Source organism: Falco biarmicus, chromosome Z (genome assembly GCF_023638135.1).
Source record: "Falco biarmicus isolate bFalBia1 chromosome Z, bFalBia1.pri, whole genome shotgun sequence".
Taxonomy (NCBI): domain Eukaryota; kingdom Metazoa; phylum Chordata; class Aves; order Falconiformes; family Falconidae; genus Falco; species Falco biarmicus.
The window spans coordinates 41,929,133-41,952,129 of NC_079311.1; the positions used below are offsets into that span (position 1 = coordinate 41,929,133).

The 22,997-nt window shown below is 40.8% G+C and overlaps 1 protein-coding gene across 5 annotated transcripts in view; it reads left to right on the forward strand.

Moving 5' to 3' along the window:
* Positions 1-22,955, forward strand: part of GOLM1 (golgi membrane protein 1) — a 32,773-nt gene extending 9,818 nt beyond the window's left edge. For all 5 annotated transcript variants that reach the window (XM_056323795.1, XM_056323792.1, XM_056323794.1 and 2 more), the window contains exons 5-11: positions 5,653-5,707; positions 6,740-6,842; positions 13,492-13,630; positions 17,304-17,433; positions 18,671-18,955; positions 20,988-21,101; positions 21,428-22,955. In XM_056323795.1, coding sequence (XP_056179770.1) covers positions 5,653-5,707; positions 6,740-6,842; positions 13,492-13,630; positions 17,304-17,433; positions 18,671-18,955; positions 20,988-21,101; positions 21,428-21,477 — 876 coding nt within the window. In that variant the 3' untranslated portion in view covers positions 21,478-22,955. The remainder of the gene's footprint in view (positions 1-5,652; positions 5,708-6,739; positions 6,843-13,491; positions 13,631-17,303; positions 17,434-18,670; positions 18,956-20,987; positions 21,102-21,427) is intronic.
* Positions 22,956-22,997: the final 42 nt, after the last annotated feature.

Consider the following 22,997-nt stretch of genomic DNA (forward strand, 5'->3'; position numbering starts at 1 on the left):
TCTTACCAATCTTGGGTTGGCCTCTGGCTTCCTTTCCTGTATGCTGATGTTTTAAAACTTCATGAAAGGAAGAAACTGCACCAACAGATATATTCATATTCCCAAATACATTTGTATGTATTTGTAGGCATAAATGGTTGACATTTATTTCTAAATGCGTTACAAATTTTCTGGCACCTCGACCTTCTGTCTCCAAGACCCCATAGTGTTGGGAGACATGATAAGTTTAGACTAGCCTTTTGTGGCAGTGCTCCTGACAGTGCAGCATTGCCAGAGAAGTTGGGGTCCTTTGTGAAGAATGTGACCATACCTTCTTAAATAGCAGTGTGTGTAATTACTGCTGTGTAGTATCTTCAAAACTGTTTTGTTCTGTATTTTCCTCATGTTGTTTATACCAGTCAGGTATGGCTGTTAGTCAATATCACTTTTCTCTTGGTTACTAGAAGTATTTAGCTGAGAATATTTATTAGTGGCTTATTGTTTCTCCTGTGGAGTCTCTTTCCAGGACTATTCTTTTCAGTGGACTGAACAGATACAACTGATGATGGTAATAGGTGCTCTTCAGGTTAAGCGTTGATCATTAGGTGATGATTTGCGGCTCAGAACTTGTGGTGCATGAATAAAATATCGCCAGAATAATCTTAGAAAGACTTAAATGAAAAATGGAAGGTGCAATTGTTTCATTAATACACACATCAGTGGCATATATTCCTAATTTATTTTGAATCATTTTTATCCGAGGTCTTCAAAGAAATAATTCTTTTTACCTCTTGTCCTGGTTTTGGCCAAAAAGGACTGGTTTAACCCCAGCCAGTAATTAAGTGCCACACAGTAGCTCGATCATTCCCCCCTCCCACAGAGAGGTGGGAAGGAGAATCAAAAAGGATGCGAAACTCAAGGGCTGAGGTAAAAACAGCTTAATAATTGAGGTAGAATAAAACCATAAAAGCAATAATAGCAACAATAACAGTTACAATGAAAAGGAGGGGGAAGGGGAGAGGGATGAAATCCAAAGGGAAGGGAGAAAAGAAAACTGAGGCACAGTACGATTGCTCACCGCCCGCCAACTGATGGCCAGCCAGTCACTGAGCAATGATCAGTACCCCAGCCAGCCCACCCTCCCCCAGTTTATATACAGAGCATGATGTCCCGCGCATGGTATGGAATATCCCTTTGGCTAGTTCAGGTCAGCTGTGCTGGCTGTGTTCCCTCCCAGTTTCCTGTACCCCTCTAGCCTTCTTGTTGGCAAGGCCTGAGAAATGGAAAAGTCCCTGAATAGCCTGCTCCCACACCTAATCCACACACAGCACCGCACTAGCCACCAAGAAGAAAATGAACTCATACTTCAGCTGAAACCAGGACACCTCTTTTCATAGAACCGTAGAATCATTTAGGTTGAAAAAGACCTTGATCATCAAGTGCAACTATTAGCCCAGGACCATGAAATTTTCCACTAAACCATGTGGCTAAACATTGCATGTATGAATTTTTCAGACACCTCCAGGGAGGATGATTCTACCACCTCCCTGGGCAGCTTGTTCCAACAATTCACCACCCCTTCATTGAGAAATCTTCCCTAATACCCAATCTACACCTCCCCTGGTGCAACTTGAGGCCGTTTCATCTTGTCCTGTTGGTTGTGATCTGGGAGAAGAGACCTGCCCCCATCTGCCTACAGCCTCCTTCCAGGTAGTTGTAGGGAGCAATAAGGTCCCCCCCGAGTGTCCTCTAGGCAAAACAACCCCAGTTCCCTCAGCTGCCCCTCATAAGACTTGTGCTCCGGGTCCTTCAGCAGCTCCATTGCCCTTCTCTGGATGCACCCAGCACCTCAGCGTTCCTCTTGAACTGAGGGGCCCAAAACTGAACACAGTATTCAAGGTGCAGCTTCACCAGCACCGAGTACAGGGGGTCAAAGCTATTGCTTGTCCTGCTGGCCACATTATTTTGAACACAAGCCAGGATGCTGTTGGCCTTCTTGACCGCCTGGGTCCACAGGTGGCTCATGTTCAGCCAGCACCCCCAGATCCAGGAGAATGTTGTGGGAAACAGTGTCAAAGGCTTGTCCTGCCTTCCATAAACCCATGCTGGCTGGGCCTGATCCCCTGCTTGTCCTGTACATGCCACATGATGGCTTTGAGGGTGATCTCCTGCACAACCTTCCCTGGCACTGAGGTCAGGCTGACAGGCTTGTAGTTCCCTGGATCCTCCTTCCTGCCCTTCTTGTATGTGGGTGTCACGCTGGCTAATCTCCAGTCAGCTGGGGCCTCTCCAGTTAGCCCGGACTGTTGATAAATGATGGAGAGTAGGTTGGTGAGCTGTTGCGCCAGCTCCCGCGGTACCCTCGGGTGGATCCCAGCCAGCTCCACAGACTTGTGTGTGTCCAGGTGCTGCAGCAGGTCCCTGACCATTTCCTCGTGGACTGTGGGGACCGTGTTCTGCTCCTTGTCCGCATCTTCCAGCTCAGGAGGCTGCGTAACCTGAGGGTACTGGCCTTGCTATTGAAGACTGAGGCAAAGCAGGCATTAAGTACCTCAGCCTTTTCCTTGTGCTTTGTGGCCATGTTCCCTGCGCATCCAATAAGGGATGGACATTATCCTCGGCCCCCCTTTCGTTTCTAATGTGTTTGTAACATTTTTTGTTATTATTCACAGCAGTGGGCAGCGTGAGTTCTAGCTGGGCTTTCGCCTTTCTCACCTTCTCCCTGCATAACCTCGTGTCATCCTTACAGCCCTCCTGAGCTGGCTGCCCCTGCTCCAGAGGTGGTGAACTCTCCTTTTTCCCCCCGAGTTCCAGCCAAAGCTCTCTGTTCAGCCAGGCTGGTCTTCTATCCCACCAGCCTGTCTTCTGGCACGTGGGGACCGCCTGCCTCTGCACCTTTAAGATATCATTGTTGAAGACTGTCCAGCCTTCCTGGACCCCTTGGCCCTTCAGGACTGCCTCCCGAGGGACTGTCAGCCAGGCTCCTCAACAGGCTTTTGGGGCCAACCTAATATAGCTGTTTCTTCCTCTTAAGTGCTTTTCACTCCGTCGTCCTAAAACGCAGTTGTTCAGTGATGGGATAGTCTGTGAAGCTTGCTGTTGAAACCTCAGGAGCTGATGCTGTAGGAAGCATTTGATAAAAGTGATGCCATGAACTAATTTCCGGTCTTCTGCTTTTTTTGTACTGGGAAGAGCATGTCTCAGGAGCCTGAAGTGGTAGGACAAGCATGTGTGTGCCTGTGCTCCACTTCATGGCAAATACAAAATTTGCTCTTCTTGCGATGCATGAGTAAATACCCTGCACAAATAGATGTTGTTTTCTAACTGTGTGATTTCAGAGTAGGGAGAGCTGTTTTACTAGGAACCTGTGTGTATTTGTCAAAAGATGCCATCAGTCCAGTTGGCATAGATTCATCCACTCTTAAGTTAGGAATGCCCCTGGTATGGTGGTAAGGAAGAGAGGGAAAACTTAGTTCTCCTTACGAAGGATCTTGATCTGAAGAAGCTGTCCAGGATCAAAGGTTATTGCACAGAGAGATGTGGAATGTAAGAAAAGACTGTTTCTGAGTGATTTTCTTCATGTGTGTATGTATATCCGTGTGTGTGTGTTGTATATTCACATGTGTATACATACTTGTATACCTACACACACAGGCACACATTTATCCTTGTTTTTTGGCCTCACAGATTCTAGTGGAATCGAGGATTCCTGAGAGGCAAGTAATGCATTCACCCTTTCTGGTTATGGGAAACTTGGTCCTTGAACTGAACTTACTTACCCCACAGGGATTAGCACCAAGTATTTACCTAGTCACAAAGGATGAATGCGAATTTGAATCTCCGAGCTTCTCAACTTGCTTCAGAATGAATACAAACTGTCTGACTAACTAGACAGATCTCTGAGTGGGAAATGGGATCTTGTTTAGTTGTTGTTACTGTTTATAAAGAAAAATGAAAATGCTTTCAGGTGATGTGTAGGAGTGAATGATCCATCTCAAAAAACCCTTTTTCAGGGAGAAATGATGGTTGTTCTGGTTATAGAAAAAATCTGTACAGGAAAAAACTTTCACAATGTGGACTCCTTACCAAAAGCAGCTCTCAAATGACATTCAGGACTTACCTTAATTGCAGTTCGTATGTGTTCACTGTGTTTTACTTCTCTGTTGATAAAATACAGAATAATTATGTTCCTGATTTAGTTTCATACCAAATAGTACACCAGTAAAATACTTGCCACATTGAAGTCCATTGTCAGTGGCAGTGTGGTAACCACTTTGAGTTAAATCTGCCACCTTTTCTGATGGAACTGTCACTGTGCTGCTTAAAAGGACTAGGGCATAGAAGTTGGGAGGTGGTCAGAGTCTGACATACCCTGTGGGTTCACCATTCACTAAGGCAATGTAATCCTGGAAAACTGTTGTAATTATGACATAATTACCCTCTTAGGTGTGAGTATGTGTAAATCACTTCTGTGATCAGTCTTCTTTTAAAAAATCTGCTTGACTTTTTAAGGATTAATGTAAATTTAGAAAATATGTTCTGGAAATCCATACAGAAATAAACTGAAGAGATGAAGAAAGCTTACATGAATAGATAAGGAATCTGAAATGTAAAAGGGCTGTTTCTAATCCATAAGCAATTTTCTAAAGAACAATACTTTGTATGGCTGTTATTTAGAACTCATAGCTTTTGGGATATGTGCAGCAACAAGAATCTTTTTGAAGAGGAGAACAGTATGTGTAATGTCTCTTATTTGTAACTGCCAGAATGTGCTTTTGCACTTCGTAATTTTCTTTGGATTTCTGTAATTCTTCTGAGCCCACATTTTTTTACTGAGCAGGGACCCAAGCTTTGTATATTACATGTGAAGCATGTCACTGTCCTGTTGTTCAGTGTCTTTTAATACTGGCCACAGCTGCTCTCAGATCCCCTCCTTCTGGGAAAATTTGAATTCCCAGCACAGCCTTCTGAGACAGAGTACCTATTGGTATGCAGAGAGTCAGCTCTGCTCAAAAAAAATGACAGTGGACTGGGGTGGGGTGAGGGGAGAAGAAAGCCTGCTGTGAGAGGGAGAAGGTGCCTACATGTGTTTTGTTTCTGTTTTTTAAACCAGTGTTGCATTTTATAGTTTTGAAAAAGCTTTAATGAAAAGCAAGCACTGCCTCATGCACCACTCTACTTGCTATAGCATGGTGTTGCTAAATTAGCAAGAGAAATCAGTCTGCTCTGCTTATTCATGACTGGTACAGCAGAGGTCTGGAAGACTACCTCTGTTTAAAACGTATTTCCACATGGTGGAGAAAACAAAAAGGATGGTCTGGTACTAGCTGAAGTTGTAGGCACCCTAACAGTGGAAATTTAGAGTGTGTATAGCTTAAGAGTTATCTACTGGGACATTTCTACCTCTTCATACCAAAATGAATGGACAATAACAAAAGCAGAGGGTACATTATATGTACCTGTACAGGTTTTATGTTAAGAGTCTTACATCATAGGTTTCTGCTTTGTTTACACTGACCACTATTTGGATTTTTCATTAACTATAACAGTGTTGTGAAGGTCCCCTAGCTGCACAGATCCTGTTACAAGTGCTTGGTTGGTGGTGTTTATAATATTAATGGTAACACAGGTCCTTTGCAATTAAAACATTGTCTTCTCTTCTGCTCCTTTCAGGCAGTGCTCATGAGTAACATCACAGTAAATGACCGACTGATCCAGAGTCTACGAGGTATGTTGTAGTACCTCTCTGCATCTCACTCATGCTGGTTTTTATCCCCCTGTTTTTAAGACTTGCATTTTTCTGGTGTCTTCTGAGAAAGCTGCCTTTCTTCAAGTCATGGGGATGCTGCAGGAGCTGTGGTGGCTTAGATCCTGCAGCTGGCCCAGTCCAGTGAAGTGTCTGGCTAATCTGCCTCAACAGTAGAAGGATTTGCCCCTGTAGCACTTAATGTAGGACTCTTGACCCTTATGATGCAAAATAATATGGAATAAACCTAGCTTCTCTATGTATTGTGAATAGATTTATTCTTCATTCTACCTTTTGCAGCATATTCTTGCAATTCCTCCCTGAGGTGTTTGGGCCATGCACTTAAGCTCTGGAGGAATTAAAGAACTCCTGTATTAAATAAGAAATATCTAACTAATTTCTGTTCATGCTGGTGCTTCAGAATTGTTGTTAGCAATTTATTCCTCAGGAAGTCTGAGTAATGGATCCTAAGTTCTATTAACAGGTCAGTATGCTGTGGTGCCTTCCTCTGGTGCCTTCACACACAGCTTTCTATCAGGAAGAAAACAAAATCATAGATGCCTCTGTTTTGGGGGAACATAACTGTAAATTGCATATTATTCAGGGAAGTATTGTAAACTTGTCTTCCGATGGCTAATAAACATGAATACCATTTCATGCTATGTTCTGATTAGTATTTAATAGACCTAAAGATTTTCTGGGCTGAAACCTAGCAGAGCAAGGGTTTGCAAACAAGTTAGCGTATTCCTTATGAAGAGAAGTAGGTAAAAAAAGCTGTTACACTGTTTTTGTTAATATGTTAGGCTGAAAAGCTATTCTCACCCAATCCTGTGCATCTTTGATGAATAAATTCAACAATTTCCTATGCATTTGTTTACAAAATGTAGTAAGCGTGACAGATAGATGGAATTAGCATGCTTACCATGATCTGTCATTTGATACTTCTACTGTAATATATGTAGGTATATATATGTGTGTGTATTTTAATATACATTTTAATCCTGTTCTGGTCAGAACACTTGAAAGAATTGCAGACGGAATATGGAAGGCTACAGCTGGATGTTTACTGGTTTCAGAAGAACCAGACTAACCTTCAGAGGAAGTTCTCGTATGACCTGTAAGTATGTTCTTTCTAAAAGGTGGCTGCTGGAGCTGTAGGTGACTTGGTTGTAACCCAGAGGATTCTGGTGATAGCTGTCGCACTGTTAGTAAATGTACGTTTTTAAGGAGAAAGTAACACCTGACACATGTAAAATTACAGTTGATCTTGGAGAAGAGCGTAGACCTTGTAATGCTTGGCATTTCAGAATCCACAGATTTCTCCCGCCCTCTTGATGTTCCTTCCATTGCAGGAGGAGAAAGGTAGCAATATTCTCATCTGAGAGTTGGGGGGGGGGGAAATTGAAACACAAAGAGGCTAAACTATGAAGAAGTTTAAGAACTAAGATATGGGAATACCCTCACTGACCTGCCAGAGGTCTCAAAAAGTTTATGGTACAAGTTGTGGTCAGAGCCATGTGTTCTGCATTACAGTTCATAACTAGTCATGGTTTTTGTTGAAATTTCCCACTGAATTATGAGGCATGGGTAACTGAACACAAGTGCTTGTCAGTACCCTTACACTAGATACACATTTCTGGTATTCCTAGGAATTTATCCTGGATTCTTTGTAGTCAGTAATGTTCTTGTTCCCTCTACCAGTCTTCACATGCTTTTGTATCTTCCCTCTAGTATGTGGCTACGGAAAACCAACAGAATTTGCTGTTTGCATATTCTCGTAATGATTTTCCATCAAGAATATAATTGCTGAAGTGATGAGTATTTTTTCAGCAGCCACTGTTTAGCCAGATTTTGTAGGAATTACAAGTAAAAGTTCAACACAGCAATCAAAGAACTTGAATTATGCAGGCCAGACTTGAAATACGTTTTTTCTTTATTTTCCCTCTAAGAATTAAGGATTAGTATTAGTGTTTTGGGTGGTTTTTTTACTTTTTTTTCTTACAGATTACCAATTGGCTTTATACTTTTTTTTTTTTTTTTTTAGAACACTATTACTCATTTAATAATGGTGACCCAGATAGATTGTGTTAGTGGTGTTCTAATAACTTAGGACTTCTAACAGGAAAAGTAGAAGGAAGTTGGAGAGTTAAGTTTTTACCAACCTTTTATTAAGACATACTGCACTTACATGTCCACTAAGATACATTTTCCTTCTTAAGCTTGTTGTGTACCACGGTTGTTAAGTGGCATGTCTTTGCTGTTTAGTTAAATGACAAGGCTGGGACTCATTAATAGTCCTTTGCAAGTTAAGAGTACCTGTTTGCCAGCATCTTCTTTGTAAGGCTGGGATTGGCAAGAATAAATAGATCTGTAGCTGTATGTATGTGCTGTACGGTCCTGCTCTATATGAGAAGTACATCCTTGAAGCACTGGATTGGTCCATGTGTGTGGGCAACTGATAGAAGGCAAACGTAGTGAGTCTAGCTTCTGAAAACTAAGGTTTATTGCCCATGTCTGGTTAAATGTTTTAAAGTACAGCTCCATCAAAGAAATCACATCTCTGCTCATGGGAGTATACTGTGAAGAGTCCCTCTTTGTTTATCAGAAGAGGAGAAGATCAGATTTGGAGGGCACAGCTCCAGGGTCAAGGCTTGGCTCAAGGTGAAGAGCTGAACAAGTTACAGTGGTGAAGATGGGTTTTCTTGTGTCTGGGTAGATGTAGAAACAGGCATGATAATTCCGCCGTGTGCTAGCTGAACAGGGACTTGCCTAGCTGGTCTGCCTCCAGCTGGTCCTGAGGTAGATGCTGCACTCTTTCCTGCAGTCTCTCCATGGGAGTCCATAAAAGCAGTTCTCTCAGTCAAGGGCCTATACTTTCTTCAGTAGCTTTGCTATATAACACATAAGTGTTCATTTTCTATTTCTGGATTTTTTTTGTAGCTATGCAAGTGAGGAAAACAAACTTGGCACTCAAATTTTCATGGAATGATTTATAGCTTGGACACCGTGTAGCATGCCCACGATTCTAGCAGGAACATATATAAATGTATCTTTTAAATGTTGCTTGTTGTGTACCTTTGGGGTGGGTGTGTTGGAACATTAATACTTCACTGTTGCAGTAAGTTACATTTGAGTTGTGTTGTGGTAGTTGTAGAAACAAACATCGGATTGTACTTGGTTACATACAGTCCTCTCTGCTATTACTAAACACTTACTTAATACTGTCATTTTAAATGCTTACAAACAACCTTTCCCCAGTATGATGATGGGCCTAGAAAAACAAGTATTATTAGAAAGACTCAAAGTGTTACTTTTAATCTGTCTTCCTTTGCTCAATATTAGGAGTAAACCAACATCTTCCCACTCTGTTCATCTTTAGTAAGCCTTTGCAGGAGGCGGCGTTAGACTTGCCTTTGTGCTGTGCCAGTGTTTCTCCCTTTGACATGGATGGTTTTGCACCTTACGTATCAAGTAAACTTTGCCCAGTGGAAAACGGAGAGAGAGTATTATTATATAATTGAAAATGTTAGAAAAAGATGACAGAAGTCAAATGCTTTTTTTTTTTAACTGCATGTGGAATACATAAGTAACTTTGTTACTTAGAAGGCACAAAAATAACTATTTTTCTCATGCCCAAGTCTTAGTTTCATCTTCGCATTTTATTCTTTTTTTTTTTGAACAAGCTTAGTGTTTTCCATACAGAAGTCAGGAGAATTATGTGAGCTTACTTATGGTATTGTGTGCAAAAGGAGTGCATGTTCCTCAGCAATCCACTTAGCAAAATACCTCTGGTGCACACTGTGCCTAGTATTGTCTGCTCACATTAGAGCTTGGTCAGCAAAGACTGACTGTTGTGTCCTGCATCAACCAGAGAGAAATGGAAGACTCTAGACCGATCTTTTGAAGATATTTCAACATTAAGATGCATTTTGATTCCTAGGAGCTTTGTTTGTTACATAGCTGCTACTTTGGAAATTTTGCTACATGTAAAAAGGTCTGATAATTGGTTAATTTGGTATTTGCAGCCTTGGCAAATGTAAGAGGGTGAGTGCACAAGTAATCTTTTTTGGCAGAGATGAAAGGAGCTGATGAGATATGCTGATGAGAGGAAAAAGGTGCCTGTTTCTCACCGTGGGGTTGAGGGCAACAGATCCAGCAGCCTGGGAGGGGAGAGGCTGCACATGCATTCTTGTGCATGCAGAGCACGCCTGTATGTAGCCAGGTGTGCGAGTTGACACGGAACCATGCAGCACTCACACAAGCACGAACACCAGTAGCTTCATCCAGGTTTCCTGAGGGTGGGGCGTTGCTACTGAAAAACGTGCTTGTGTACATAGGTACCGGCTGGCACTGGTCCCTGCACCGCCTCTGTGCAGCCCTCCCACCCCCATCTGACTCCACTTGCTGCACTCACCCTCCCGTACATGCGCACACACACAATGAACAGAGTTCCTCACGCAGGAAAGAGCTAAAAAGGCATTTAATAAGAAATGGGACAGACTGTGCTGGTAGGTTGCAGGGCAAGGCCAGAGAAGCACACCGACCAGCAATGTGTTTACATGCAACTGACTTCCTCAGCGCTTGTTCCTGTGGGAGATCTATCCCTTTCCCTGCCTTTGGTCCCATAATAAGTCTTGTGCGATCCTGACATCATCTATCCCTGCATCCCATAATGTGTCCCGCACCCTGGACAGGAAACACCTTGGTGCTGTTGACTCATGTTGATGTATTTCACCCCTGAACATGAGGGCTGAGGCTGACATGAGACAGCCCAGGGGCTATGGGGTGGTCTGGACAGGGTGTCCCTTCTTCTGAGTCCATAATTTAGGCTCCCCGCTGCCCTTGTGCCTCTGTGCTCATGGAGGTGGGCCTTGGATGGGCTGACAGCCCCTGTGATGGGCCTGGGAGAAGCTGCGCGGAGTATTACTTGGGCTTCCTTTGTGTGCACAAGTGAGCTGTGTATCACAGGAACTAACTCTATTTTGGAAAACACACCACAGAGACTGAATTTAAGAGCACTGGTTTGGTTGTCCAAAAAGCAGATTCGTGGCCTGGTGTACTGTAAGACAGTTTTCACACACGCAGGGAGACATTGTTTATTTATTTCAGCTTTGTGCAGTCCTGGGTGGTTTCCCACAAATCAAGCAGACCAAACAGGGCTTCCCGTGATAAATTCATGTACTAATACTATTAAGTTAGTAAGTTTCCAAGTCCATCCTCTTTACACTGATGAGTTAGTAATTTGCATAACCTTATAATATAGTTACACAACCATTTCTACTATCATGCATGCTCAGGGGAGGGGTCTTCACCTGGGTCTTTTTGACCTGGGGGTGTGATTTTTAGTATTACAGTGAGGATAGTTCAGTTAAGGATACATGGACCTTAAGTCTTACGGCCAACTTGGCAATGCTCGTGAAACATCCTCAAAGTATCCTGATTAAATGTCTCTTCAAGGACTAACTGTTCCAGAGTGTCCTTGCTCAAAGAATGGCTGTGTACTTTCCTGATGGCAGCCTAAACTTGTAACATACACGAAGTATATCTTGCACAAAGCAACCAGGCCATTCTGAATCTATGAGTTACCCCTCAACAGTTTTGCACATTTGAAGTATGTCAGGAGATGGGACGAGGTAGAGAAAACTAGTGCTGTTCTTGTGCTTCAGAAGTTGTATGCATGAGTATTCAAATCCCCACAAATCCCTTTTACAAGAAGGGAATTTCTTCACGGATAATAAATTAAAAATGATGAAGGTTTGCCACAGATGTTAAGTGAACTTTATTTTCGTGTGCGGTGTGGGATAAGAGCATTTGCGAAAAGTTGCTCTGTCTCCAGCTTCAGGTTGTCTGTGTACTGCATCTTTCTCAAGTTAGCAAACTGAGGTGCAGGCAATTCTGATGTCCTTTTATTTCCTAGAAATTGGTGAACAAGTGTATAACTGAAGCCTATGTTGTTGTCTCTGATGTTCATTGACTTAGGAAACACTGCTTATTTTGATGACTCTTCCATGTATTAGCATTAGCAAAATCAGGCTTTAGAATAATGTCTAGTCAAGAAGAGATTGTAATAATGGTAACTAATTTGTCAGTTCATAAAGATCATTAATTTGACAGTTCATGGCATATCCAGCCACTGTTCTTCCTTTCTGGGTGTGAACTACAGAAGAAATCTTTTGCTTTTAAGAATTGGGGCTGGAGGAGGATGAAGATGCAATAAAAATGAGTGACTTGCTGTTACAGAAGGCACACGCCCTGAGAATTCCTCTGGATTAGGTAGTAGTTTATTTGCAGCTTGAGAAACTAAAACATGCCTGTCTGAACCAGCTGCTATACTAGGGCGGATTAACATTCTGCCAGAGCTAGGCTGAGAAGAAAACCATCTCCCTTCTTAGTGAGGGGGAGGTAAAACTTGCAGTATGTTGACTGTGTTGCTGTGCAAAGACCGCTGAGAGAGGTTTTGCATGCAGGAAGATGTGTTTGCAGGGTCTGTAGCTGATGGTATACATTGAACTCAAAAGTTACCTTAGAGTGGTAAAAAACGAAGGAGAGAGAAAGGAAAAAAGGGTTTAAAAACCCCAACAAACTGCTTTGCTGCTGGGGCCAGCAGGGAAGAGGAACAGTGTGGTCCCCAGCCAAACCTCTTCTTCGGACACATTCTCCAGTGCAGCAGGTGCTGACAACAATGGGGATTTTTCACTACATTTTCCTCTAGCGTGAGGCACTTCCCATCAGGATCCGTACAATCCTACTATTGCTTGCTGTCGTTCACAGTGGGATCAAAGCACACTTGGGGGTACTGTGATGACTGGTTTCTAAGCCTTCTACATGTGTGTTATGGGGTAATGCTTATCTGCTTTGTTATTCACTAGGTCTTGTTCTTCCTCTAATATAAAGTGAAAGTTACAAAACAGGTTATGAAGAGAGTGGGGGAGGAAGGGTGATCTTGCCCTGATGGCAGTCACTTCCCCTGAGTGACTGTACTGAAACCCAGCTGTACAACACCCCTGGGGTTTGCACGGGATCCTCAGCACAGCCACAAAAGGGGAAAACACTGCCCTGGAAGTTTCAGGAAAAATGCTGCCACAGGAGCCTGGGGCCTACCTAGAGGGTATGGAGCTGTGTGGGAGAGGCAAGCTACAGAACTGCAAAGTCCTCTGGTGTCATGAAGGTTAAGGCACTAATGGCACTGTGTAACTATTAAAAGTATATAAAAGGTACGCAGTACTTGCATTTTTAGGAAATACTCCTTTTGGAACTTATAATAGCTGTTGATGAACTCAATTTTTGTTTTGTTATGTCTTGCAGCACAACTCTTTGGTGAAACACTGAGAAAGGGTGTTCAGTTTGCTCGCAGTACCTTATGCTTTTTTTTTTGTTTCAGCTATGCTGTTTCCTCTCCCTAGCTAAAATCCAAATATGCATTTCTGTTATCATACAGAAATGCTACAAGGACCAAAATTGATTTTTACTGAACTGAAATTGGCTGGTTAGCAGAAGACAAGAAAATTAATGTAGTTTGTTGAGCTGGTCTAACAAAAGCAGTTTAAATTAATTTCTTCCAGTAGAACCTGGACCGTCTGGACCATGAGTTTTTCCTTAGGATTTAGGTTAATATCCCATTTTTTCCTACTGATTTCTGAAATGTAAGCACAGAACTAAGGAAATAATAAAATGGGAAAAAAAAGAAGTAATGATTTTACAAAAGAACATTTTAGAAGAGTGTGGACAAAAGTTAAGAACTGCTTTTTTGTTCATGTTTTCTCCAGGTCACAGTGCATCAACCAGATGAAAGAATTAAAAGAACAATGTGAAGAAAGGATAGATGAGATAACAAAAAAGGGCAGTGATGTACCACAAATCAGAGAAAACAAAGACTTCTCAGAAGATTCAAAAAAAAATAGCCAGGTATGGTTTCGTAAAAATCTTTTTCTTTGTAGTTCTTAAGCGGTTTTTCACCTTTCTGCTGTCTCCAGCTAACATTAGCCCATGTCATTAAGTTTTGGACAGCTTTCCTTCACATTCATTGAATGTTTCTGGCCTATGGGAAATAGACTGATTCCAAGGACAGAACAGGGAGAGGTCCTGCAAGAGACTCCACTATGTCTCTGAGACGGGCAGAATTTCAGAGGTGATACGGGGTATGGTGTCGAATTAAAGAATAATTCGAATGGTGTCCATTAAAGAATATTTAGCCTGCTGAGCTTTGGTTCACAGCTCCTTTTGACTTTGTTAAATGACTTAGTTGCTTTGTGTGTTGTAGATGTGTGTTGAAGATGAGGATACATTGTGAATCACTTCAGAGTAGCAGCAAGCCTTGAATATATTTTAGCCCAAGGGCCTTTGAGGTCCATCAGCTATAAATTTTCACAGAAACCCTAATGTCAGCCTTTTACTGTGGGCATAAGGGAAGGATCAGATGTCTTAGCTGTTTGCTTTTGGATATTTTGAGTCAAAGAACCACAAAAGGCATTGATGTATGTGACATGGGAAGGCTCTCTAGGCTAGGGCTGGCTTGCCACATAGGGTGGCTGCGTGCCAGTTGACTCTTCCTGGGGAGTCAGAGTGCGGGAGGAAATCCTGAGAAAAGGCAATTTCAGATCACCCTGTTGTCTTGGCATGTGAATTATTGATGCTTCTCCAGTGAAGCAGGATTTGGTCAGCGATAGCACTTGATTGGTTAAGCTTGACACAGATGTCCCTGGGAACACACAGTGAAGCTCCTGGGTGAGAGGGCCGCTAGTTTATTTCTAGGTACCGAAGAATCCCTTTCTTCAGGACTACAAGCACCAGTTGCAGAAGTTGTGTTTTTCACGTGTGATTGCAGTCATGCTTTTCCCCCATACTGGGTGGCCAACTCTCATTGCAAAGGCAGTGAGGGTTTGGTGGTATATGCCTTTTTCTCTTTGGCTAGGAAAAGGCTGTTAGAAGAAACAATTTGATGACTTCAGAAGTGGAAGGGGTAAAGCAATGAATGTTTTGCAAATAGCTGGAAATGGGTGGGTGAAAATGGCTGAAACATCTGCCCAGAGACCCCAGGGTGTGCAGGTAATGATTCCAGTCTGCATCCAGTCCTTTATGTAAAATGGTGGGAGAGAGAACTGCTGAAGTTTGTGACCTTTTATCCTGGGAACCTGCATTGGATGACAGCTGCAAGATTGATCAAGGCATTAGAGACAGGAAATGCTAGCCAATTGTCCCTTTAAAAAAATGAAAGCTGTTGTTTGTCAATATTTTTTATCAACAGTATCACATAAGTAAATAAAAAGTAATACTAGCAAAATATAGTAATAAGTAAATAAAAAGCCCACCATTTGGAGATGTCAAGATGTATAATACTGTTTGGAAAGTTGATGTGGGGAAGACCATATTAGAGAGGTGGTCAACTTAATTTCTAATGTGGCTTTGCAGCAGATGGGGTTTTGGGGTTTTGTTTGGCGGTTTGGGTTGGGTTTTTTTTACCATTTCCAGTTTGGAAGGGAAATTATCCCCAGAGGGATCTGAGGAGTTTGGCTGAAGACCCTCTGCAGGACAATTTTGGTCTCCTGCAACAAATCCCATAGCTGGAGGCAATCTTTCCTCAAAGCAGGTAATAGGTTAGGCAAGGCTAAATAAATTCTGTCTGCTTGCGTTCCCTAGTATCTGTGACAGTATTTTTACATTAAACTGTAACCTTCTTTACCAAAGAATTGCAACTATTTGCTTGTACAAAAGCCGAGTTATCCTTAGTGCAAGGTGATCCTGACAAAATCTATGTACATTTTCAGCCTGTGTTTTTAGCTGAAATAATTCCTTTTTGTAAGATGTACATGTTTATGTAAAGGAAAGGTCAGTGTTTCAATAAAACAGAGAAAGAAAAGGGTCTGTTGGTTGGTTAATAAATATACAGCTTTTCTTACAGCTCTGTATTTTAAGGAATGATATATTCTCAGTTGAGGAATATACAACATATTCCAATGATCATTTTTTCATCCAACCACTTCAGCTTCCAAAAGTTTCAGCATACACCCTTTTAATTTATTTGACACTGTCATTAAAAATAACTGAGCTAGAAATTTAAGATAAGGGCTTTTGCATGTTTAATTAAGAGGTAATTTCTTGCTGTTGAGTGCAGGCTTACTCAATACTCTGTAAAAATACCTTAATTCATGCCCAGCATAAAGTGAAAGATGGTTCTATGTTCAGTTTCTCATGATTCCCATTGTAGAGTGAGCTGAAGAGGCTGAACTATTTATAAAACAGAAGCATTTTTCAATACAGCATTTTTGTTTTAATGACTGAGGGAAAATGGAGTTCTGAGTATCCTTACTGCAATAACCAGATATTCTGTGGTAATATTTGCTTCGCAAACTTCCATAAGAGTTAGACGATCTGTTGTTGATGTGGGGACTCCATGGTGTTGACTCAACAAGGTCTTTAGTTCTGCCTGGCTTTGACTACAAATCCCCTACAACTCTGGCTTCTTGGTTATTTAACCACTTCTTTCTGCAGCCATTTTTCCAAATGACTGTGTGAATACCTGACAACCTAGTGTTTTATTGACCTGCCGGGAACAATGGGTAGTTACATTCTTACCAACAATGGCAACAGAATACTTTCTGTTGACTGTATGACTTTCTATACCAAAAGGTTTCCTATTCATTTCTATAGTACCAGATAGGAACAGGTTTGTCTCTAAATGTCTGTATGCTTGTTCTTTCTCTGCATCTCTTGATTATTTTTCTTTAACAAAACAAAAACTCAACAAAAAATCCCCACGGAACAAGCAGTTTTGTAAATGTTTTTTTGCACCAAAGCTGGTACAGCACAGCACAAGCTCCAGGTGCACACTTCACATTCAGGGTTTGTATGAACTGAATTGACATAGCTCTCAGCCAATTAAATGCCACTGTGAGAAAAAACTGTACATAGAATTTTAATTGCTAAATTGGAAGATCTTCAAGGTGGTGTACATCTTAGCCATTAATCTTTAAGGAGGTCAGATGCTGAGAGCAGCCTAGTATTTAATACAGTCTTAAGTAAGCTCTCATCATGTTAAAGAGACAGTTGTCTACATGGTTGATTTATGATTTCCCTTAATCCTGCAATCAGCATAGTATTAGACCAGTTCTGTTCAAGCTTGCTTAACTGAAGTCTGTTATGCTGAAGCTTGGTTTCCCTGTCCCTCTAGATTACCAACAGCAGTTAATGCAGTCTGGTTTTTTGCTATGGTAGCTTTTTGACACAGTAGCAGGGCAACAATGGAGAAATGTGTGGTGTTACAGTTCTGTGACCCTCAGAGAGTAACACTGTTTCTTGTGAAACACTAACCCAGAATAGTAACCTCATCCTTAGCTGCAGTTAGATTAAAGGTGTTAAATTATCCCAGTGTTGTGCTGTTACGTAGAAACATCACTGCATAGTCGAGACTGTATGGTGCTTCCATCACCAAAAAAAATTTTGGTACAAATATTTCCGAGTGTGTTAGGATCTTTCTCCCCCATACTGAATTCCAATCTAACCTCTCCACTTCCCTTTCCAGATCCAGGAGTAGTTATATCCTTATCTGTTATATGCTTATCTGTTCACGTGCGCTTTATAGGTCAATATTGAACTGCCAGCCTTGAAGCAGACAGAGTTCAAGGCATCTGACTTCGAACAGCAGAAACCCAATGGAGATGTACCTAAAGCAGCACCTACTGTAAAAAAGCCAGACCCACCGCAGGATAAAGGTGAGGTGAAAATCACCATCTTACTAGCAGCTGGATAAGAACATTTGTAATTTAATTGAACATTCAAAAAAACATTTTTGTACACAAGATTAAGATGAAAAATGTTACACCAGAAGACAACTTTAATCAATTTTCCAGCTATGGAGAGGTATAATAATCTGTTCAAGCATTTTTATTACTAGCATTTCTACTGCTTCATTTTTGTTGTAACTCACATGTTGCATGTAAAGGAAAATACAAATATTTACAATTCTGGAGTCATATTCCTCATTTAATACAGAGAAAATACCCTACTTTTGGAAGCAGTGATTTTCAAGAACATTTACTATTTGCTTTCTTAGTAAGTTTGACACATCTGGTCTGCTACTTCTTCCTACAGAATAGCTGGAAGTTAGGCTTCAAACAAACCCACACACCCATGCTTCCCTTGCTGTCACGGAGCAAAATGCAAGTAAAGGAAATGATATGCATGATATCAGATTAGTTAACCTAATGGGTGCTTTTGGCACTACACTCTCAGAAACTATTAATTTGAATGGATGTATCCTCATGCATCAGTCTTGCATTATACTGTACGTGATAGAAAATCAGTTTCCTATTTAGTTTTTCTTACATGACATTTTAAATTCGTCTTGGAAGCATGCAACTCATTTTAAAGAACTAGCAAGTGAAGACAACGTCTATATATAGTTTATTCAGGCAAATTTAATCTTTTTTTTTTTGTTAAAAATACAAATACACAGGAAGAAAGATATTGTAATGTCTGCTAAAAGTAATAGCCCTTCCATACTTCCTCTTCCTCTTTAAAAACAACAGCCTTGATTTACTTGCAGATCTGCCCACGTGACTGCTTTGTTCGGAGCTACGTTTGAACACCAATCATTTTTATTGTTGGTAACAAAATTAACTCAGAAAACTGATGCTTATATAGCACACTGACATTTTTATTTAAACTGCTGTGTTTCACCTGCCCAATTTATTAACTGCATATACCAAAATTTTAAGTAGGTAGAAGCATGAATCTGTTGACAGTAAACAATGTCTCATCCTTGTAGGAAAAACATGGGTTGGCTTCTTTTTATCTTTGGAACTGTTGTGGTTGAAAGCTACTCTTTCAGAGGAAAACCAAGATTTGAATGAGAAAGATAAAGCGTATTTATTAAAAGTTTTTTTTTAACTTGTGCCACCACTGAAAGGCATTAGGTTGTTTACTTACAATCATGTTTATTGTTTACAGAAAGAATAAATGGCCTAGCTGAAATCAGAAAACAGGAGCCTAAGGCAGAAGAGAAGCTTTCTAGTCAACTGAAAAACCCACAGGATTCACTCAAGGCTGCCGCAGGTCACAAGGAGATGCAGTCTGAGACAGAGAAGGAGCTGAATCAGTCTAAAGATGAAAAGCATGTAGCGGGGCAAGATGCGTTACAGCCAGCAGAAAAACAGGCTGCCAGTGAGGAAATTGAGAGGGAGCAGCTCCTAAATTATGATGCTAAGCAGGATGATTCGCCCCCCGGAAAGGCTGGTTGGTATCATGTCATGTATTATTAAGAACACTAACGAAACAAAACTCTGGAATAGGGCATGATTTCTGCAACAGTGGTGGCAGCTGGCTTGTTTCATAAAGGTTAGTGTGAGATGTAAGAGCTCAGTCGTTCCCAGCAGCCTTCTACAGTCTGTGGGTAAAGACTGAATCTTCTGTTTCTGCAACATGGGGCTACCAGGCTGAGTTCTCCATCACCACAGCAGCCTTCCTGTCTCTCTCTCTCCACTGGCTGTACAAGGCATTTGGGGAAATAGGGCCTGAAACTTCTGGGTGTTGAGGCTTTTTAAGAATATAATGTATGTGAAGAGGACAAGATGTTATCTCTCTACTTGTAAATGCTTTGGATGGTTGCTACATCTTGATGTTTTGCAGATAGTCCTTATAGTGTCAACATGTAAATGCTAGCTACCCCTACTTCAAAATAAGCTAGCGTGAATAAAACTCAACCAAAGGCTTCAGGTATCTAAAGTTGCATTAGTGAGTCTGCAAAACTGCAGATCAGATGTTGCAAAGGTTCCAGTTTCTGGCATTGACTACACATGACCCTGAACCATGTGTCTCCACAGCATTAACCATAAGAGTATCGATGTTGTGCCTAAACCTGACCAGAATCTGGACACCCCACTGTCTGTCCTGAGGAACTCAGTCTCAGGTGGACACAGCAGCCCAGAGTAATCAAGCGGGAAGCTTTATGACAGTCAGAGCCAAAACTGATGCTCACAAAAGATGCTGTCTATGCTTTTCTAGTAAACACATTCATAGAATCATGAGTAATGATGTTAAGACTATTGATAACTTGGCAGAGATAAATAATCTCATCTGCATTGCTAAAGTATTATTCTTCCAGCCGCTCCAAAGATGCTGGCCAGAGCAGGCTGTCCCCCAAAGAGAAGTGAATAGAAGTTACCTAAACTGCTTCCATTTTAATGGAAATAAATAGTAGAAAGGTAAAAAAAATTATCCAACAACTAGTGCAAGAAAAAACTCTGACATGTAGCTTGTGAAAAGTGAGAGTTTCTGTGAGCTAGAAATACTAGCTTTTCAGGTTTGATTGTTCAACAAAAATACCATACCTCACTGCACAGGCTCTTTGTAGCCTAAGGAGTCTAAAGTAGACACAGATTTCTTCCCTATTCTCTGAGCATCCTCTGTCACTTAATAGAAGCCTCTTTTAAAAGTCTGAGACCTTTAGGTCTGTAACTGTAAAAATCTGCTTGATGTGGTGCTCTGAACATGGACAACACTGAGGCTAAAAATTTTCAAGCCTGTTTCTATGCCAGTTACTAATTAGAGGGCTTGGTTTAAGAACGTTCAGAACCAGAGACTTATCTCTCTTAACTGGGGTATGCCTCTATGCTGTTATATTTTTTTCCTGGCTGATTAACTGAAAAATAAGGGCATTTCTGATTTGACAATCAGAAATAATGTTTCCATTTACTTCTGAGCTCTCTATATAATAAAGAAATCCTAAGATAGTCATTAAAAGTTGCTTAAGATTACTTAATGACTGGGTGAAGAAAATCTTACAAAACATTGCTTTTGTTTCAGGTTAGCACATCATAAAATAACTCTTTTATTGCTATATTCACTGCTTTCAAACTAAAACAAGTGGACAAGCTAAAACAAGAAGGGGGAAGCTGAGATTCATTTTAGCGGTGGTGTTAATACATATAAAAGCAATCCCCCAGTCAAGTACTCAGTAGCGGCTTCAGGTTTTACTCTTCCTTAGGTGGTCCTTTAATGTATAATACTTTTTCTTTCTGAGTGTTGGCTGGATTTAATTATATTTTCCAAATTCCAAAAGATAGTCTTTCATCTAGTTCTTTATACAAGTTTTACAGCAAAAGCTGCTCTGAAATTTTAACAGTTCAGAAGGAAAAATATATTAAATGAATGAAAAAATTCATTCAGCAGCAAAGTAAATTCTGTGGAAGACTATTCCCGTAAGTGTTTCTTGTGCAGATGACCTTGTGGTATTGCATAAAACAAATTAATTTTAATGCTTTTGCAGAGAAACAGCAACATGAAGCACTGAACCTGGACAAGGATGTTGATTACAATTTAGATGAAAATGAAGCTGAATCAGAAACAGACAAGCAAGCAGCACTTGCAGGGATTGAAAATGGTAAAAAAGAAAAAAACAAGTTTTAACCCAAGTACCACATGCTGAAAATTTTAAGATTATATTTTGAACAATATCCTGTAGCAGACATAGCTAGCTAGTTTCTGTTTGTTGTTTGAGCTTTCCCTCACGTTGACAGTGTGACCTATTTTCTGTATAGCATCACTGAAGTTACTGTTTAACTTGTGGTGGAGACAGTATCTGTAGCTTTACTATACAGTACTTAACAGTTGTTTCAGAATTCTCCTGCTGTGCTCTAGATTGTTTTCTAGATAAAGAACTATTACTTCTGCCTCTCACGGAGATTTCTGTACCTTTTTTTTCATTAGTTAAAAATCCTGAAGATCTGAACCACTTATCTGAGCATGCTGAAGAATGACAGAGGTTGTGAATGAATGATGTTCATAATGCAGCTTAGTCACCTCTTCATATAAATGCAGCAATGAAAACAAAATTACCTGAAAATGTTTTGATTATCTTCTCAAGGCTTCAATAAGAGGCCAAATGAAGTAGTATTTTCTTGTGAAGTTTTAGTACTGTTTCAGTGGTGAAAAAAAATCCCTTAAATCTGTGGAGGATTGTTTTAAAGCAGCTTGACCTCTGCAATGACTCTTTCCTTCCTACCAATTATAAAGCTGAAACCAGCTAGCAGTAAGTGCAGTAACTTCGAAATCAGCCAGCTTGCACAGTCATATTACAGTAACAATGTGTGGATTGGAGGTACATGAAAGAGTTCTCTACCAAGGATGGATCTCTCCCCTGAGAAATGCAGTAAAGAAATCCCCAGCCTAGTTTTAAGAGCAGCTTAAGGGGACCTAACTTACCTTGACGAAACACGGGAAGGATGAAAAATGGCCCATGCTGCATCTACCCTCGTGTCTATTCTGGCACCTTTTTACTGCAATGTAGACAGAATCAGAAAGCCGGATTGTTGTCCTTAGATAGGACAGAATCATAGAATTATTTAGGTTGGGAAAGAACTTTGAGATCCTTGAGGCCAACCATTAACCTAGCACTGCCAGGTCCTCAGAATGATACATTTTTCTGGGCATCTTAAATGAAACTGCTGGCTTACACCATCTGTAACCAGGCTGAAACACTATCCTAGTTGTGTTCTGAGCTTTTAGATTATAATATTCTGACAATAGTGTCTTCTTAAAGAGATTAGCCAGGAAGATTTTTCTCTAAGCTTTGTTGGACTCCTGTTCACAAGGTCACTACTATGGTACGGTTCAGTTAGTTACACTTTGAACTTGTGCAAGTACAAATTAAAATTCCTGAACTTTAAATGACAAAAGCTATCTGAAGTGTTGTTAGAACTACCCTTTACTCCACTCAGCTGCTATCTTCTGCTAAAAAGTAGCAAGGCACATGCTTGCCTTGTAGAACAGCAATCATCTCAGCCATTCAAAGTGACTCATCTCTGCAGGATTTCTGAAGAAGGTCAACCAGACTATGCATTTACCAGACACCTCAGTGTCTCCCACAGGGAAAGCTGTACTTGTTGTGAAGGAAGTCCTGCATTATGCACAAAGTATCACGTTGTTAATGTTCTGTAGTCTTTGTCTTTTCTGTAACTTGTTGAATATAAACTGGAAATTATTCTACAATAATGTCGAAATACCCTCTGCTACCACTAAAGCACCCTTAACTGCAGTACAACCTGCATTGCGTGTAGCCAGCTGTTTTGAAGATTGTATTTGTGTCTATTCTCAAGACCGATACCTGTATTGGTTTGGAGCAATCTTTGAGTATGAACCAACCTGTCAAGAGAGCATGCGAGCAGACAGACATGACTGACTTCCCAACCACAAATTCCATTTAAGAAAATACAAATTTGTCTTGGCTTTCTGTTAATTCACTTCATTTTGTAACTGCCTTTGTGGTGTGTCATTCCTA